We start from the raw sequence: 19,342 nt of genomic DNA, 5'->3' as shown, positions 1-19,342 counted from the left end.
GTGTGTGTGTGTGTCCTGTCATACTCAATCCACACTAAAAGGCAGGCCCTCATGCTGTCCCGAGCCCCAATATTTAACAGTTATTAAGGCGAAGTGAATAGTGGGCCTATTCCCCACTATTCACGGAGCCTGAGGTGAATAATTGTTTTAGTATATACTACAGGTGAACACTCAAAATATAAACAACATAACCCTTTTTGACAGGATTTATTTTTTTATTAGCAAACAAAGCGGGACATTTTGCAATGAAAACAATCCCGAGATAGCGAATCAATCAAATTGTGCCTTAGGAGGTTCACTTGTAGCATATACTAATGGTATGTGTCTTATATGTCAGGAGGGGTTTTGTTTTTAATGAAAATATATATATAAAAAAAGAGAAATGAATAATCTTCATTTTATGTCTATGTATTAATATCTGCAATCTGCAGAGAGAGAAGGTTTTGTAACATTTCATCTGAATTTCCCAGTGAAATCCCAGCTATAATCTATAACGATATGTAAGGGCCGTGAGACATCCCTCTGAGAACAGTGAGTTGAGGGAAAGCTAGCCCTCATCTAAATGACCCAATAATATTGGAAATTAGAACATTATCATAATTCTCTGGTAGCCATCCAGTGTGAGAATCGGCAAGACTTTAAACTTGTTGTATAATAAATAAATTTGGCCATAGGACCAAGAGGTTATTGAAAATGTTTGCACAATGCCAAAATATACCAAAGGCTCTCCCTCCTAATAATGGTAGTTGAATAAACGTGAATAGAGGCTGATGTTTTTACCTTTTATGGTGTTCCTTCAGCCACAGAAATAGCGGCCGTGTGATTTCTCTCTGAGTGAATAGCGCTGTTCCTGCTGTGCGATCTAATCAACACTTTGCACAATGTTCAAACCACCAGTCTAATGTGTGATGATGGAAGTAGGCCTGCTCTGATAGTATGGAAGTCATGTGTTTTCAGAACCTTGTAGGCCACATTGAAGCTCTGCTGTGACCGAGACTGACTGGGACGGATCAGTGGATTCAAAAGCCACTGACCACCATGTTGCCATGATTCTCCGATGAGACAGATGCACATGAATTTTAAACTTAAAATGGCTCAGTTTATGGCCAAATAATATGACCTAATCCACACATGGAATAAGGTTTTCTTCCACAACTTCAGAAATACTGAGTCCTCAAATAAATTTCGGCAAAAAAAACTTATATGATATAACATATGATATGCGGTAACTGTGGTTCTATTTAATGATATACGCAATACATTATAAACATTGTTTCGTATCAGTATTGTATGCATTATCGTTATCGACTTCTGTGTTCCTAATATGCATGTGTCCCCCCGTTAATATACATTGCCATGGACTGTATTATGCGTTACGTGTTTAGTTTGCGTGTGTTTAAACAGATGGATGCACACACGTGCGCCCGCTTTCATTAATTATTTTACACGTACACACACACGCGCCCGCATCATTCATTCTTTTTAACACTCACTCGCGGTAAAACAATGTTTTCTCACGATCAAATACTCATCTATCCTAAAAGTTATGGGCATGTATGTGTCAAGAAAATGGGTTTGCTGTACAGTGTTTGCAGATGCATTGATTTAAAAGTACAACTTATTACCGCTGTATCAGCTGTTCTTTCCCAAATAATTTATCAAGAATGTGTGGCTAGGTAGATGAGAGAAGCAAAGTGTATGCGCGAGGTGCACAAGCAACATTATGCATGCCCTTAAAAAAGCATCTGAACAACGCGCCACTGACTTTAAACCAGGTATTTCCTGGTTTGTGGCGCAAGTGGTTTCTGAAACTGCAAAATAGCACCAGGGAACGTTTGTGCCAGAACACGCCTCCTCCTTTCGCCGAACCGCCCATTGGGTGCAAGATCATTCCCTAATTTACCGACGTGTGGCGCAGGAGGGAAAAGAACGCTCTGCCCCAGTTGCAAACTAGCAACGACACATGGCGCCAGTGATTAAGTAAATTGCGCCCAGTGCAAGATAGGGCCCAGAGTGTGTAGCGTGTCCTCACCCCCTGGTGTCCCTCAGAGTGTGTAGTATGTCCTCAGCTGGTATCCCTCAGAGTGTGTAGCGTGTCCTCAGCTGGTATCCCTCAGAGTGTGTAGCATGTCCTCAGCTGGTATCCCTCAGAGTGTGTAGCGTGTCCTCACCCCCTGGTGTCCCTCAGACGGTGTCCCGCGCTCGGTGCTGAAGGACTGGAGGAAGGTGAAGAAGCTGAAGCAGACGGGCGAGTCGTTCTTGCAGGACGACTCGTGCTCAGAGATGGGGCCCAACCTGCAGAAGTGCCGGGAGTGTCGGGTGCTGCGCAGCAAGAAGGGGGAGGAGCCAGCACACTCGCCCGTCTTCTGCCGCTTCTACTACTTCAGACGGTAAACACTTTCTTCCGTTTCCTAACTCAATGCTTCTTTCTGCACATTCAGTCCAGGCAGGTTTGTGCCAGACAGAAACCCGCCTGCACTGAATCTTCATATTACATTTTGCAAAGTCTACCGTCTGCAAATTCCCTCTGTGTGTATACAATATATATTTATTTGTGTGAATGATGGACGGCTGTCAGTTGGAGGTATCCCTGATCCCAGTACTCAGCACACGTGAGGGTTTGGGAGGGTTCTGCTGCTGTGTTTTGTTTCACTCCAGTACATAAACACAGAAGGGGCCCATGTTGTTCACCAGCAGTCTTCTGCTAGCTCAGTCCTTTTACCTTCTAAACCAATCAGCCGCTATCTTACCAACCATATCAGTTTCTGCACTGCATGGAAGTCCCTTGCAATCTCTCTCTCGCTCTCTCTCTCTCTCTTTCTCTATCTCTCTCTCTCGTTCGAGCTTGCTCTCTCTCTCGCTCTCTCTCGGACACATGGACACATGCCTGCACACATTTGAAAAATAAATACCAGGACACATATGCAAACCAACACAAGTTACATAATCCATAAGTGTAAGTCTGGGGTCTAGTGGGGTAAATCTGACAAAGAGGCTTTTCTGCTCCATAATCTCTTTTTCTCTCTCTCACCAAACGGGTTGCTACTGGTTTGAGTGTGCAATTTCTCTCTTTCCTTTTTCTTCCCTCTCTCTACCTCTGTCTCTCTACCATTTATCTCCCTCCATCTGCGATGTTGAGCACATTTTGAGTGGGCCTCCTGATATTTCTTCCAGCATGCTTGGATTCCCTAATCCCTCCCCCTGCTGACTGTCATTTACATGTCATTACGTCCTCCCAAAGCCTCTACAATCAGCACATTAGTAAGTACTGGCTTCACGTGCATTAAAGTGACCAAAACGGGAACGGTGAGCATTGATTGAGTCACGCTAACCCTGAATAAACGTCCTCTCAGCTCAGTGGGTTGTCTGTGACCCCTAGGCCTCAGTCCTACAGTGGTGACCTCTCTATTGTACAGTCCAGGGGTTGTTTGACTAAGAGGACCATGTCTGGTGTCGCCCCCCCAGGCTGTCGTACAGTAAGAACGGGGTGATCCGCATGGACGGCTTCTCCAGCCCCGACCAGTTTGACCAGGAGGCTCTGGCCCTGTGGCTCCCTGGGGTGCTGGAGGAGAGCCTCCTGGAGCGAGGCACCGCCCGCTACATCCTGGGCTTCATCGGTGACAAGTTCTGCCAGATGGTCTCCACGGAGAACAGCGCCGCCTCCTGGGTCCGCAAGGAAGGTGAGTGTCCCCCCCCCTGCAGGGGACCAGAGGGGAAGGGCTGCTCCACACTGTGGGGCTATTGTTCTAACCACCATCTCCACAAGGGTAGGGAATCAAAGGGAACCTGACCATATGATACGTTAATATCCAAAATCGAATCTCTATATTTGGCTCCAGTCTATTGATTCTCATATCGCACAAAGAAGGGCGACAATGTATTGGCATATCCATATTTTGTCTCCACGTCTTCCTTAATCTCTCCTTGAGGTTACAAACACACAGACATGTTATGCAATCTGTCACAATCTCAGATTCATCTTAAAATAAACCCAGAGCAGGACGCTATGCTAAATATTTACTGACACAAGATACTGCCACTGCTATTTGTGGACTGACTGCAGGCAGCGCTGTATGGGGAGGCGTGTGGGACAAGACTGTTTCTACTGAGCTCCCAGCTCTATTTTGGATTTAGTTTGACGTGTATCAGGGCCGTAAGATGACCTACTGACCTCATGACCTCCAAGAGAAACACTGGATACATTATGATTAGTGATTGACAGATATATCCGCCGATATTTGCGTTTTTTACGTTTATCGGCATCGGCCGATTTTATTTCACTGGAACAGCAGCACAGTGTACTGGTCTGGTAGAAACAGCAGCACAGTGTACTGGTCTGGTAGAAACAGCCCCCCAGTGTACTGGTCTGGTAGAAACAGCAGCACAGTGTACTGGTCTGGTAGAAACAGCCCCCCAGTGTACTGGTCTGGTAGAAACAGCAGCACAGTGTACTGGTCTGGTAGAAACAGCAGCACAGTGTACTGGTCTGGTAGAAACAGCAGCACAGTGTACTGGTCTGGTAGAAACAGCAGGACAGTGTACTGGTCTGGTAGAAACAGCAGCACAGTGTACTGGTCTGGTAGAAACAGCAGCACAGTGTACTGGTCTGGTAGAAACAGCAGGACGGTGTACTGGTCTGGTAGAAACAGCAGCACAGTGTACTGGTCTGGTAGAAACAGCCCCCCAGTGTACTGGTCTGGTAGAAACAGCAGCACAGTGTACTGGTCTGGTAGAAACAGCCCCCCAGTGTACTGGTCTGGTAGAAACAGCAGCACAGTGTACTGGTCTGGTAGAAACAGCAGCACAGTGTACTGGTCTGGTAGAAACAGCAGCACAGTGTACTGGTCTGGTAGAAACAGCAGCACAGTGTACTGGTCTGGTAGAAACAGCAGGACAGTGTACTGGTCTGGTAGAAACAGCAGCACAGTGTACTGGTCTGGTAGAAACAGCAGCACAGTGTACTGGTCTGGTAGAAACAGCAGGACGGTGTACTGGTCTGGTAGAAACAGCAGCACAGTGTACTGGTCTGGTAGAAACAGCCCCCCAGTGTACTGGTCTGGTAGAAACAGCAGCACAGTGTACTGGTCTGGTAGAAACAGCCCCCCAGTGTACTGGTCTGGTAGAAACAGCAGCACAGTGTACTGGTCTGGTAGAAACAGCAGCACAGTGTACTGGTCTGGTAGAAACAGCCCCCCAGTGTACTGGTCTGGTAGAAACAGCCCCCCAGTGTACTGGTCTTGTAGAAACAGCCCCCCAGTGTACTGGTCTGGTAGAAACAGCCCCCCAGTGTACTGGTCTGGTAGAAACAGCCCCCCAGTGTACTGGTCTTGTAGAAACAGCCCCCCAGTGTACTGGTCTGGTAGAAACAGCCCCCCAGTGTACTGACGGCTGCTGTGGTCTGATGTGTGCAGTCAAGCTAGCGTGGAAGCGAGCGGTGCGCGGCGTGAGGGAGATGTGTGACGCCTGTGAGGCCACACTCTTCAACATCCACTGGGTGTGTCAGAAGTGTGGCTTTGTGGTCTGCCTGGACTGCTACAAGGCCAAGGAGAGGAAGAGCTCCAGGGGCCCGCACTGTGAGTACCCCCCGCCACCCATGCACAGATGGAGATCTATTGAGGATGTTTATCTGGTAATGTTGTGTCTGTCTTCTCATACTATAGATGTATAAAGGTTGTGTTGTGTTGTGACATTCCCTGTCTCAGACAAGGAGCTGTACGCTTGGCTGAAGTGTGTTAAAGGGCAACCCCATGACCACAAGCACCTCATGCCAACACAGATTATACCGGGCACTGGTAAGAACCATTACATTTGCACTTACATGAAAACTCTTTTGTCCTGGACTCCATGACCATCCCTCCTTCCTTTGAAGCCACTACTTCGGTCTTGGTCTCTTCTATTTCATAGTATGACGTGTTCCTAGTTACCATCAGTGTCCTCTTGGATTCCTCTCTCCTCAATCCGTTTGTTGTGTGTGTGGTTCTCCTTGTGTCCATAGTGCTGGCAGACCTGGTGAGCTCAATGCACTCCCTGAGGGACAAGTTCAGCATCGCCTCCCACTGCCCCTGCAAACCGGCCCCCCTGCACAAGCTGCCCTCCACCAACGGAGTCTCCCAGGTACCCTGCTCTGTCTGTCTGTCTGTCTGTCTGTCTGTCTGTCTGTCTGTCTGTCTGTCTGTCTGTCTGTCTGTCGAGTCACCAGGGATGTTCAACCACTACCATCATACATCACTGACATGTTTGCATAATAATTCTATACATTTGTTGTATATTCTAATAAAGAGAATGATAATATTGAAGAAGATGTTGACTTGAGGTCCTCAAATGTCCATTTAAATAGAATAATTGTGTCAATGAAAGACAGCATCAGGGAAGAATACATTGTAGTGAGATATTGTTTGATTCTTGTACTTTTCCACATCTAATATGTATTTTTGTGTAAAAAAGATTGTTTATAACTATCCTCTCTTTTTTCCCCCCCCTCTTTTTTTTTATCTCTCTTTCTCTGTCTCTCTCTGTCTCTCTGTCTCTCTCTCTCTCTTTCTTTCTTTCTTTCTTTCTCTCTCTCTCTCTCTCTCTCTCTCTCTCTCTCTCTCTCTCTCTCTCTCTCTCTCTCTCTCTCTCTCTCTCTCTCTCTCTCTCTCCAGGTTCTTCAGAACATGTTGAACCACAGCAACAAGCAGCTGGCGCTGGTGAAGGCCGAGCCGTGTTCCCAGCAGGGCTTTGAGCGGGGCGTGGCCGAGACCAACGGGGGCGGGGCCAGAGGAGGGGGAGGGGCCGGGAGTCCCAGCAGTCCCCTGGCCACGCCCCCGGAGTCCCAGTCACCGTTGCACTTCCTAGCCGATCTGGCCGAGCAGAAATCCAGAGAGGAGAAGAAAGGTGATGTTTTGTCTCCCACTGAATGGTCTTGCTGTAAAGGTCCACGTTAGAACTATAGAGACCTGGACCCATACAGACCTACGCGCTGCACACTTCCCCTTAAGTTTAGGGGGTTTGCTGACTTTTGCGACTTATCACCATTCATTCACACATTCACACAATGATGGCGGAGTCAACCATGCAGGGCGACAGCCTGCTCGTCGGGAGACAGGGACAGTTACAAGCCAATACGCACTGCCTCCTGAGCCGCATGCCGCCCCCTGCTCTATAGCATCTCTCTCACACGCTGCATCAAACTATGACTCGTGTCTGATGACCGTCACACCACAAATCACCCGCTTCAAATGAACAAATGTCTAAAACCACTATTCAGTCATGACTAGGGTGACCAGATCCCAATTCACCAGAAGTGGGACAAAGACTACGTTTGTGCGGGACAATGCGGGACAAAGTTGGGGGGGGGGGGGGGGGGAGAGGAGGCGACCTGGGACCTTCAGTGGGGGTTTCAGTCCGCAATAACAGATAATCCCCCGTTCCCCCCTTTTCCGTTCTATTTAGAAACATATTTGATAAACGTGTTTTATTTCGCTTATTTAGTTATATTTCATAATTAATTAAGGCCGCCACCAGAGGGCGCCTTCAACGCATTTGCCGCCCTAGGCGATTGACTAGGATCGCCCTTGCATTGCTTCTTGGTGGTGGGCGTGCCCTTAACCTGCGTCCGAGACCAAGTTTCATTGACATGATCAAACAACCTGCCCCTCCCCCTGATGACAGCCCTGCTGTCTCCACACGCAGCTATTTGATAAATGCTAGATGATAAATCACGCATTTCCAAAAAAAAAAAAAATCGAGTCTGACTGTCAATAACAATGCGGGACAACGTCTCAATTTGCGGGACGCGTTCAAAGTCATGGAAATGCGGCACTGTCCCATACAAAGCGGGACATCTGGTCACCCTAGTCATGACTGAGTCCCAGCTTGAAAGTGTGTCAGAGTACGACCTATTGGATCTGACACGCTACACTTCCCCCTGGTGGACACATAGGACGTAGTTTCAATGACGTAACCCCTTTGTTACTACACTACCCTGTTGAAGGGGGGATTCCACATGGCGGGAGATGCCGTTGCTTCGGGTGTATTTCCTCATCGCAGTTTGCCGAAACTCCCTCTAATCTTTGAATGGGATCAAACGGTCAAAGGGCAGCCCTCAGAGGCCATGGAGGTGGCCTCTGTTGCTCTCTGCGTGGTGCCGGACCTCACCTCTCCCCCTGTCCCCCAGCAGAGAACAAGGTGCTGCTGAAGGAGGAGCGGGAGGGCGAGAGCGTAGAGGTGCTGCAGCAGTGTAAGACCTCGTCCCTGGTGGGCAGCAGCACGGAGCAGGGCTCCACGCTGAGGGACCTGCTCACCACCACCGCCGGGAAGCTGCGCCTGGGCTCCCCCGACGCCGGCATCGCCTTCGCCCCCGTGTACTCAACCTCGTCACAGGTGCACACACACACACACACACACACACACACACACACACACACACACACACACACACACACACACAGGTTGTTACGGTGTCCAATATGTATAAAACGACAACAGGGTTTTTGGGGAAAAACAATGTTTTATGGTTGACAGTGATCTTAAGGTTTCGCACAAGTGAAACACGTAACAGCAACCAAAAAAAAAACCCATTGGCAGAAAAGGCCAAGGTGGATACCACATAACAGAAAGGGAAAAATGCAGAGGAAAAACCTCCCGACAGCGGACAAAATAAAACAGTGGAAGCTATATAGCTACACTTGCTCTTACCTGAACGTGCAGAAAGTAACAAATATGATACCTTTAACAAAATTGACAAAAGGTACAAGTGTGCCAGCGTCTGTGCTCAAATGAGAGAGAGAGTGAGCCACACACACACAGGTACACACACACACACAGGTGTACACACACACATAGGTACACACACAGGTACAAAGGTACACACACAAACACACCTCATCCCAGCATCGGGAACTTTGTCGCCTAAAGTCTAACTTTTTAATCAAACTGTACATTGCTGCACTGAGCTATTTCTGTAAATAGCATATTTAAAAATGAATAACTTCTCCATTGCCAATAATCTGAATTAATCAGGAGGTTGTAATGCAGTTACAAGCCTCATGTGAACCTTCTGAAGGCCTTTTAGAGGTGTCTTAACATGATGATGAACACTATTCTCTGCTTCCTGTAGGGCGGTAAGGGCGGGAGGACCATGCCCAACATCCTCGACGACATCATCGCCTCGGTGGTGGAGAACAAGATCCCTGCCAGCCGCCACAGCGCCAAGCTGTCCATCAAACAGGAGCCCCTCCCCCCCAGCCACCGCCCCGCCCCCGCCGAGTTCCCCAAGGTGGACGTCAAGAAGAAGCCGCTGGCCGTCACCGCGGCGACGCCCGATGAGGTCACCAACCAGTACCCGGACGTGCCCCACTGCTGGCTGTACAACAGGCGGCTGCTGTGGCTGAAGGACCACCGCAACGACAACAACTGGAGGCTCTTCAGGGAGTGCTGGAGGCAAGCTCAGGTAGGGTCACGTCCTCAGCAGCCGATACAGAGCAAGGGGACGTTCCCTGAACGTTAAACACAATGCTGTGCCGGGCCGACTAGCCTACTGTACTACGTTTCTACCATTCCTAGCAGTTGCGCTTATGTTATTAAACATGATTCACCGCATTATCAAAGGAAATTTGTTAAGATGCTGCATCTACCCATCCTCTGAGATCATGCCAAGCTACACTGGTATGTGTGTGAGCATGTTAATCTAGATACATTTTACATCCAGAAACAGGGTTATAGAATCTAGATATTTCTCTTCTGTACATGAAATGTCATTAATTGTGTGTGTGTGTGTGTGTGTGTGCGCAGCCGGTGTTGGTGTCGGGGGTGCACAAGCGACTCAACCCCAGCCTGTGGAAGGCAGAGTCATTTAAGCAGGAGTTTGCGGACCATCAGGGAGACCTCCTGAACTGTAAAGACCAGCTGGTCTCCAGCTCGGGCATCAAGGAGTTCTGGGATGGCTTCGAGGACATCACCAGTAAGTCAATCATAGACTAATCTCAAAGACATGGAAAGATACAAGATCACCACTGTGTTCCATGTGTGTGACTGTCTATCACCTGTGTGACTGCCCAGCACATGTGTATATGTGTACTTGTTTAGTGGGATAGAGAGCATTCTAATAAATGGCATGAAGTTGTCAATCCTGATCTAGTGGTGTTCTGTGCCCATTCAGAGCGTCCCAAGTCGAAGGATGGAGAACCCATGGTGTACAGACTGAAGGACTGGCCCTCAGGGGAGGAGTTCATGGTCCTAATGCCCACCAGGTACACGCACGCACACGCATACTCACACAGATTACACATCTCCCTCAGAGATCCCATCCCCCCTCAGAGCAGGAACACATCCCCCTCAGAGCAGGAACACATCCCCCTCAGAGAACACATCCCCCTCAGAGCAGGAACACATCCCCCTCAGAGAACACATCCCCCTCAGAGCAGGAACACATCCCCCTCAGAGAACATATCCCCTTCAGAGCAGGAACCCATCCCCATCAGGAACCCGTCCCCCTCAGAGCCCTGATCTAGTCTGGTGACTCACCCAGTGTGTGTGTCTGGTGACTCACCCAGTGTGTGTGTGTCTGCCTCCCCAGGTACGACGACCTCATGAGGAACCTGCCTCTGCCGGAGTACTGCGACCCGGAGGGGAGCCTCAACCTGGCCTCCCACCTGCCCTCCTTCTTCGTGAGGCCGGACCTGGGGCCCAGACTCTGCTGTGCCTACGGTAGGACTCCCCTCGGACCCCCCGCCCAAGAAACGTCCCGGTCCCATCTGTGTGTGGGTCAGTCGGAATGACAGACCCTTGTTGTTCCCCCAGGCGTGGCGGCCTCCCAGGACCAGGACTTTGGCACCGCCAACCTGCATGTGGAGGTCTCTGACATCATCTCCATCCTGGTCTACGTGGGCGTGGCCAAGGGCAACGGGGTCCTGTCCAAAACCGGTGAGGATCAAAAGACCAAAAGAATCGTGTGTTCGTTTAGGGAAAACGTCCCAACCAGTTCAGACTGTTGTACAGCACTCCTCTTATTTATCCCGCCTCATGCTAAATAATTGGTCGGTCTATCTCGTACCGGCCAGAAATCTTTTGTATGGGAGGGGAGCCTGGGTGAGACTGGTCTGATTCCCAGGCCGGTAAATAAGGAGGCTGACCTAGTTTAGCGACCAACGAGGTTGAAGAGATCCCTTCTTGCCTTGTTCCTTCCATTCATGGACTGAATGTATCGTACGTCCTTCATCAGCATCTGGAGGAGGTAGAAGGTGAGCTCTTTGTGTTCATACTGCTGAGCTCCTCTCGTCAGACCTCCCCTCAGTGTCACTGTCGCTGCCTTTTTTCTCTCCTCCCTCTTCCCTCCTCGGCTCTCCTCTCCTGTCTGGTGCTATAAATAGCACCAGCATTCCCAGGCACACAGCCAGACATACACACACACAAACACACACACACATGCATACACATACACACACACACTACCACCCTGCTATCCAGATGGTTGTCTACTAACAGCCTCCTTTAATTGACACTCATCCCCATGTTTGGCCATCCAGTCCACACATCGATCCATGTGTTCATGCCATCATCATGAGCACATGATCATGAAGAGAGCTCCATCTAGTCCCACTGCATCTGATGCTTTCCTATTCTACCTTTCTTTTCCAGCTTTAAGTGTGTGTCGGACCTCTCTCTGAAGATTTAACATTCAAAGGCCCTCATGGCATAGAAAACATGCATTTACAATTGCCAAAGCACAACAATTTAAATAAGATGCAATCTAAGCTCTATCTCGCTCTCGCTCTCTTTATATTTTTTTCTCTCTGCATTCCCTCCCTCTGCTTGATAATTAAATTCCACAACTAGGCCAGGAAATGGAAACCCACACAATGCAATAGAATGCTGATATATTTCTGTATCTTTCTCTTCGTCTCATCCTCCCTCTCCTCTTCATCGTTAGTGTGGATCATATCAGATATTATGCCCAGAGCCATACAGAATGCAGCCTGCATTTCAGCACGCTCCAAAAGTCCTCATTTTCGAATATTCAGCATATTCTATATATAGTATATAGTAAATGCTAGGTCAAGTTTCCTTCTGCTTTCTGGATCTGTGCAGCTTTAGTTTTGGCTGTGTCGTTGTGTCCTTGCGTCAGCAAGTGTTCTGCAGTCAGAATAACAAACTCTAGTTAAACGATGAACCCTCCGATCAATGTCCGGTGAGCGGGGGAACCCCCTTTACACGAGCTGTCAGAAGGAGCTGTGTGAACGGGACGAGGTGCCGCTGGAGAGCTGGTCTGACCAGAAGGTGAGCCATTAGGTGACCCCTGCTGTGTTTGTGATGCTAGGTGTGCTGAAGAGGCTGGAGGAGGAGGACCTGGATGAGAGCGTGAAGAAGAGGCTGAAGGACTCCAGCGAGACGCCGGGAGCTCTGTGGCACATCTACCTCCACAAGGACCTGCACCACATCAGGGACTTCCTCCACAAGGTCAGCGCACACACACCCTCTGTTAGGGAACTACTCCAGAAATACACATGTTTTACAAGTATGTGTCATATACATGCTGTATACTAAATATACAGCATGTACATCCTAGATACAGTGCCTTGCAAAAGTATTCACCCCCCTTGGCATTTTTCATGTTTTGTTGCCTCACAACCTGGAATTAACATGGATTGTTTGAGGATTTGCATAATTTAATTTACAGAACATGCCTACAACTTTGAAGATGTTTTTTTTTATTATTATTGTGAAGCAAACAACAGATAGGACAAAATAACAGAAAAAGTCAATGTGCATAACTATTCACCCCCCTAAAGTCAATACTTTGTAGAGCCACCTTTTGCGGCGATCACAGCTCCAAGTCGCTTTGGATAAGTCTCTATGAGCTTGCCACATCTTACCACTGGGATTTTTGCCCATTCCTCCTTGCAAAACTGCTCCAGCTCCTTCAAGTTGGATGGTTTGCGCTTGTGAACAGCAATCTTTAAGTCTGACCACAGATTTTCTATTGGATTGAGGTCTGGGCTTTGACTAGGCCATTCCAACACATTTACATGCTTCCCCTTAAACCACTCAAGTGTTGCTTTTGCAGTGTGTTTGGGGTCATTGTCCTGCTGGAAGGTGAACCTCCGTCCTAGCCTCAAATCACGCACAGAGTGGTACAGGTTTTGCTCAAGAACATCCCTGTATTTAGCACCATCCATCTTTCCCTCAACTCTGACCAGTTTCCCAGTACCGGCTGCTGAAAAACATCCCCACAGCATGATGCTGCCACCCCCATGTTTCACTGTGGGGATGGTGTTCTTTGGGTGATGCGATGTGTTGGGTTTGCGCCAGACATAGCGTTTTCTTTGATGGCCAAAAAGTTCAATTTTAGTCTCATCAGACCAGAGCACCTTCCTCCATACATTTTGGGAGTCTCCCACATGCCTTTTCGCAAACTCAAAACGTGCCATTTTGCTTTTTGCTGAAAGTAATAGTAAGCCCAACTCTATGGAGCGTACGGCTTATTGTCGTCCTATGTACAGATACTCCAGTCTCTGCTGTGGAACTCTGCAGCTCCTCCAGGGTTACCTTAGGTCTCAGTGCTGCCTCTCTTATTAATGCCCTCCTTGCCCTGTCTGTGAGTTTTGGTGGGCGGCCGTCTCTTGGCAGGTTTGCTGTTGTGCCATGTTCTTTCCATTTGGTTATGATATATTTGATGGTGCTCCTGGGGATCATCAAAGATTTGGATATTTTTTTATAACCTAACCCTGACTTGTACTTCTCAACAACATTGTCCCTGACTTGTTTGGAGAGTTCCTTGGTCTTCATGGCAGTGTTTGGTTAGTGGTGCCTCTTGTTTAGGTGTTGCAGCCTCTGGGGCCTTTCAAAAAATGTGTGTATATGTACTGACAGATGTGACACTTAGATTGCACACAGGTAGACATCATTTCACTAATTATGTGACTTCTGAAGGTTGCACCAGAGCTTTTTATGGGCTTCATAACAAAGGGGGTGAATACATATGCACATGCCAAATTTCAGTTTTTTATTTCTAAAAAATTGTTTTATGTATATATTTTTCTCATTTCACTTCACCAACTTAGACTATTGTCTTCTGATCCATCACATAAAATTCAGATTAAAAAAAAATTGAACTAAAGGCTGTCATGTAACAAAATAGGTAAAAAGCCAAGGGGGTGAATACTTTTGCAAGGCGCTGTATCTACCCTCATCAAGCTGCATGTCCAAAAGCTGTCTTTCATTTTCTTGTTCCCCAGTTTTCAGCCATCTAGTCTAACCTGGCATCCAGCGATGAGTTCACCTGTTCTAGTGAGGTTCAGAGCAGGACTGTTCCTCATCCCAACCTAACAGCCTTCATTTCCTCTCTCCCTTTCTACCGACTGTCCCGCCCTTCCAGCTGAGTAAAGAGCAGGGATTGGACATGTCCACTGAGCAGGACCCAATCAGAGAGCAGGGCTGGTACCTGAGCAGGAAGCAGCGGCAGCAGCTGTTGGAGGAGCACGGGGTGCAGGGCTGGACAGTGGTGCAGTTCCTGGGAGACTCTGTTCTGATTCCAGCGGGGGCCATGCACCAGGTACACACACACCTCGAACCACACACCCATTCACACCTTATTTCATCGTGGTCTCTTTCAACGGACAACATCAACTGGATGGTTTTGAAAAGCCGCGATCGCCTGGTAGGAGTCTGAGACGATGAGAAACGAGGACAGGGACCACTAATGATGGGCCCTACACTGTTTCATGCAAGTGCAAATGCTGTGTTGGACTGAGTGTCGGCCGCGTTCTCCCTCCTCAGGTGCAGAACCTCCACAGCTGTGTTCAGGTCATCAACGACTTTGTGTCCCCGGAGCACGTGGCCAACTCCTTCCACCTCACCCAGGAGCTGAGGGCCGCCAAGGAGGAGGTCAACTATGAGGACAAACTGCAGGTGAGAGGAGGCCGCTGTTGCCCCGCCCTGCCTCTGCTGAGGGGCAGCTCCCTCTTTGGAGGACCGGTATAAATGGGCATCGAGTCAATGTCCTTCAGGGAAACTGTTTCCACCACTCTGTCTATCCTGTGTCTGTTTCTGTGTGTCTTCGTCTCTCTTTCCCTCTCTTCTACGTTCAACGAATAGCTTGGGCTTCAGCACCTTAAACCAGCGTGAGAAGAGTGATCTCTTGTTATGTTATGTTGTGGGACTCTTTGTTCGAGACTTGCAGTGCAAGGCTGTTGCACTGTGGCTGCGTTGAGCTTCATCTCCCTCTCCTCCGCAGGTGAAGAACATCTTGTACCACTGTGTGAAGCAGGCGTTGGCCACCCTGAGGAGGGGAGAAGAGGAGGAGGAGGAGGAGGAGCAGGAGGAGGAGGACGACGACCGTTCATGACCCCCCCGTCCCCTTCAGAGCGGACTAGAACCGGGGGGGCCCGGTCCCGCGGTGACCCGGGCCCCGCTGGGGGACGGGTCTCTGACACCCTGGTGATGTCATGGGAGCTGGGAAACATACACACGAGGAACATTCACACAAACCAGACAGCATCCTCTTCATCATCCACCTCGTCATCCCCTTCATCCCCATCATCCCTATCATCATCATCGCCAGAACCATCTTCATCCCAAACCTCTAGTGCCAAATAGCCTGAGGCCAGGCAGGCCGGACAGGGCTGGGTCAGGGCAGAGCGTGGCTTGGTCGCTCCATGCTGTGATTGATCCAACGAAGAGAGAGAGACGGACGGTCCAAACCTTCTCATGTGTCCTGAGGGCACCGCAGCCCCCACGCACGGCCCTCGCGGTGTCCAACGAGGAGCTCAAACCCAGCAGGGGAGGTCCGGTTGACACGACGCTCTGACCCTCCCTCTGACGCTCTTCCTCTATCCCGGTGCCGTACTCCTCTTCAGGGCATCCCCTCCACTCTGAGACTGTCTGTTGGACTGTCTGTTGGACTGTCTGTTGGACTGTCTGTGGGACTGTCTGTGGGACTGTCTGTGGGACTGTCTGTGGGACTGTCTGTGGGACTGTCTGTGGGACTGTCTGTGGGACTGTCTGTTGGACTGTCTGTGGGACTGTCTGTGGGACTGTCTGTGGGACTGTCTGTCTGTGTGTGTGTGTGTGTGTGTGTGTGTGTGTGTGTGTGTCTCTGTGTGTGTGTGTGTTTGTGTGTCTGTCTGTTTGTGCCGACAGCCCTGTAGGCACGGCTGTTAGTCTATCATCACAGCATCACCAGCAGCAGCCAGCAGAATCATGACAATAACTGTGATTTGTAACGAGAATGAAAAATCCTGAAAAGGTTTGTTTTTTCACAACTTGAAGAAAACAGAAATCTATGTGTGTGTGTGCGTGTGTGTGTGTGTGTGTGCACATGTATGTATGACGTTTGTGCGTGTGGTTGTTTTTGTGTCTATGTTGTTTTTTGGGTAACTGTTGTTTTATTTTTTTTAATTTCAGCCTTGTTAATTTGTTGTCTCTTTCATAATGAACATTTCCTCTGTGAAGATGTATTTATTTTATAGCTCTATGATTACTGGATGTTATTGAGATAAGAAACACATTCATGTAAATGTAATTATGTACAGTTTTATTATGTTGTTTTTTTTCTACATGATTTTTTGTTGTAATACGGCTCTACTGTGATGGAGGACACACACACACACACACAGACACACACACACACACACGCACACACGTACACGCACACAAAACCAAGTCAGGCACAGACACATCCATGCGCACACGCACATATACACCAGCTGATGCCTGTAACTTTGGGAATTTTTGCTAAGCTCTGCAGTCCTCATGCCATAAAATAATTTTTAAAAGTGTAACTGCCAAACTATTGTAAAGACCGTGTAAAGTTGTATTATGTAAAGAGAAAAAAACAATTACTTATACACTTCAGCATTTTATTGACAAAGTATTCACTGTAAAATTGCAAAATTTACAAAAAAGATGTAATTTATTTAAGAAAAATTAATTGTCTTGTTTCTTGTTTTGTTTAAAATTTACTATGGTCGACTTTTGAAGTTTAATGGTTTAAAAAAGAAAAGCTATGATCTGTAAATATATACATATATACATTCACCGAGGTATTTTTTTAAAAAAACATGGCTTGCTTCAATTTACAAATTTAAAGTGCAAGTGTTACATGCTTTGTACATTGATTGAAGTTCTAAAAGGGTTTTACATTTTCCATTAAAAATGGATTTATCAAACAGTTGCTTTGTTGTGTGTGCTATAGCCAGCCACCCTCCCACTAAAGCCCGTGTAAAGATGCTGTGTTGGACCTAATGTACTGGTCTGTACTATTCTGAGTGAAGTCAGAACTGGACTTTAACTGGTTTAGACAGCATTAGACTGCAGGAAAGAACCGGGGGTAGTTTAGAACAACTATAGGCACCACATGATTTTCTGTGTATCATTCCTCGTGAGCAAATATTCTCAGGGTTGGAATAAGGATGCATAAGTGAGCCTAACATGCAGTACTCTCCGTTCACCAAAAGGTGTCAGTGTTACACCAGATACTGCTTTTAGCAATAACTTCATATAGACCGCACACTCTGGCAGCACTGAACTGAAAGTATTCGTAACTTGGAAAGTATTATATATGAGGCTCTACTGACATTTGACTATCTTCATACGGTATCAAGAACACTTTATACTAACAGTAACAAACAAGACCCTGGCTGAAATGAGACGTGTTCACTTGACGTCACAGCACCTCACTACTGAGCCGGTACATTTTCACTCTTGACACATCCAAGAGTTACCAGGACGTGGAGTTGAATGAGCATTTTTTTTTCCATTCATTCCTTTCATTCAATTTAATTCTAAAATAAAGACCACATAGCTAGACCCCTCCTGGTAAAGATAGACCACATAGCTAGACCCCTCCTGGTAGAGATAGACTAGCTGGACCCCTCCTGGTAAAGATAGACTAACTGGACCCCTCCACTCTGTTTAGGACCACAATGCTCTGCCGGCATCAACCCCACTCTGATGTCTAGTACCACTCAACAGCCCTGGTATGATCTGGTATGATCTGGTATGATGCCCTGCTGGTCCAACACAGCCCTCTATCTGGTGCTGTTCTGGTCCAACACAGGAGCTTGCTGCCGGACATGCAGCCAATGGGCATAGCCACGGGTCAGAGACCAGGTGAGAGCTGTGATCAATATGTTTGTCTATCTTTTAATCCCCCCCCCCCCCCCCCCCCAATTACACTGTGCTTTTACATTTACATTTTATCAAAATGTATTTCAAATCATTCAGCACAAACTTTTACTACAGAGTTTGAGGCCAGAACAAACCAGTGACTGGACAAGTGGTGAGAAAAAAACTGGACATCTTTATGGAATGGAGCCCAGGTTGTGCAGCTCTCTAACATTTATAAATGCCTTTAAATTAAGTAAAGTCTGTTTACTTCCCCTGTACGTAGGCCTATACAGAGCAAGTAAAAGAGCAACTGGCAGACTATGGAATCAAATGTGTGTAAATCTAATCAAACAAAACTCCTTAAATAGCAAACAAAAAAATGGGATTTGTGAGAGAATGAAACTAACTGAAGCAAAACAATTGTAAAAATAAAAATGATAACTTGCAAACCGATTTTTTTACCTCTGACTCTCTCTGTCCGCCACGCGGTGGCGCTGCCGCTCTCTTGTTTGTTTGCATTGCGACATTACGACACAAACTTCAATCGTTGGTGGGCTTTGTCAGTGGTGTGCTCATAGGCTAATGAGTTTTTGAGTGATAGCTTAGTTTCTAGCACTGAACTGCACTGAAACTTTTAACAAAAAAGCATAATATAAAAAATGGAAATGACCAAGGTAACACTATTACACATATCATTTGTATGCATTTAAAAGTTTGACTTTTGAGATTAGTTTATTTTTGCTTTAGTTATTTGTGTTTAGTCTCAAATGTTTTCTATTAATGAAGATTTGTTGGGTTATATTGACACAAATCTGATTCCACAGCAGGCCCCGTTTAATTAACATGTGGGGAAAATATGAAACAAATGGCGGTCCACATTAGCAGTGAGACAGAACCAGCGCTGTGTCCGGCCCGGTCTCTCAGGGACGCCGACCGGAGACTAAACTGTCTAGGGTCCATTCTGCTAACACACCTAATGGGGATTTAATATCTATTGGGTGGCTTTATGCAAATAGAAGAATGCTGTTTGAATCAATGAAGGCGCGTGTGTGTGCGTGTGTGTGTGTGGGTGTGTGTGTGAGTTTGTGTGTTTGCGTGTGTGCGTGCGTATGTGGGTGCATGCATGTGTTTATGTATGTGTGTGTGCGTGCATGTGTGTTTTTATGTGCGTGTGTGTTGATGTGTGTGTGTGTGTGCATGTGTGAGTGTGCGTGTGTGTTTAAGTGTGTTTGTGTGATGGTGCGTGTGTGTTGAT

General features: G+C 47.5%; 1 protein-coding gene across 3 annotated transcripts in view; it reads left to right on the top strand.

Annotated features, from left to right (window-relative positions):
* jmjd1cb (jumonji domain containing 1Cb) overlaps positions 1 to 17,138 on the top strand; it is a 98,471-nt gene extending 81,333 nt beyond the window's left edge. For all 3 annotated transcript variants that reach the window (XM_079756933.1, XM_079756932.1, XM_079756934.1), the window contains 16 exons: positions 2,189 to 2,390; positions 3,466 to 3,680; positions 5,412 to 5,573; positions 5,703 to 5,792; positions 5,996 to 6,114; positions 6,645 to 6,876; positions 8,162 to 8,364; positions 9,101 to 9,433; positions 9,775 to 9,943; positions 10,142 to 10,232; positions 10,559 to 10,689; positions 10,783 to 10,905; positions 12,299 to 12,438; positions 14,357 to 14,533; positions 14,758 to 14,889; positions 15,215 to 17,138. In XM_079756933.1, coding sequence (XP_079613059.1) covers positions 2,189 to 2,390; positions 3,466 to 3,680; positions 5,412 to 5,573; positions 5,703 to 5,792; positions 5,996 to 6,114; positions 6,645 to 6,876; positions 8,162 to 8,364; positions 9,101 to 9,433; positions 9,775 to 9,943; positions 10,142 to 10,232; positions 10,559 to 10,689; positions 10,783 to 10,905; positions 12,299 to 12,438; positions 14,357 to 14,533; positions 14,758 to 14,889; positions 15,215 to 15,325 — 2,630 coding nt within the window. In that variant the 3' untranslated portion in view covers positions 15,326 to 17,138. The remainder of the gene's footprint in view (positions 1 to 2,188; positions 2,391 to 3,465; positions 3,681 to 5,411; positions 5,574 to 5,702; positions 5,793 to 5,995; positions 6,115 to 6,644; positions 6,877 to 8,161; positions 8,365 to 9,100; positions 9,434 to 9,774; positions 9,944 to 10,141; positions 10,233 to 10,558; positions 10,690 to 10,782; positions 10,906 to 12,298; positions 12,439 to 14,356; positions 14,534 to 14,757; positions 14,890 to 15,214) is intronic.
* The last annotated feature ends 2,204 nt before the right edge of the window (positions 17,139 to 19,342 follow it).

Source organism: Pollachius pollachius (genome assembly GCF_949987615.1).
Source record: "Pollachius pollachius genome assembly, chromosome: 19".
Taxonomy (NCBI): domain Eukaryota; kingdom Metazoa; phylum Chordata; class Actinopteri; order Gadiformes; family Gadidae; genus Pollachius; species Pollachius pollachius.
The sequence above is the reverse complement of the archived record's forward strand: the minus strand, read 5'-3'. Positions and strand labels throughout refer to the sequence as shown.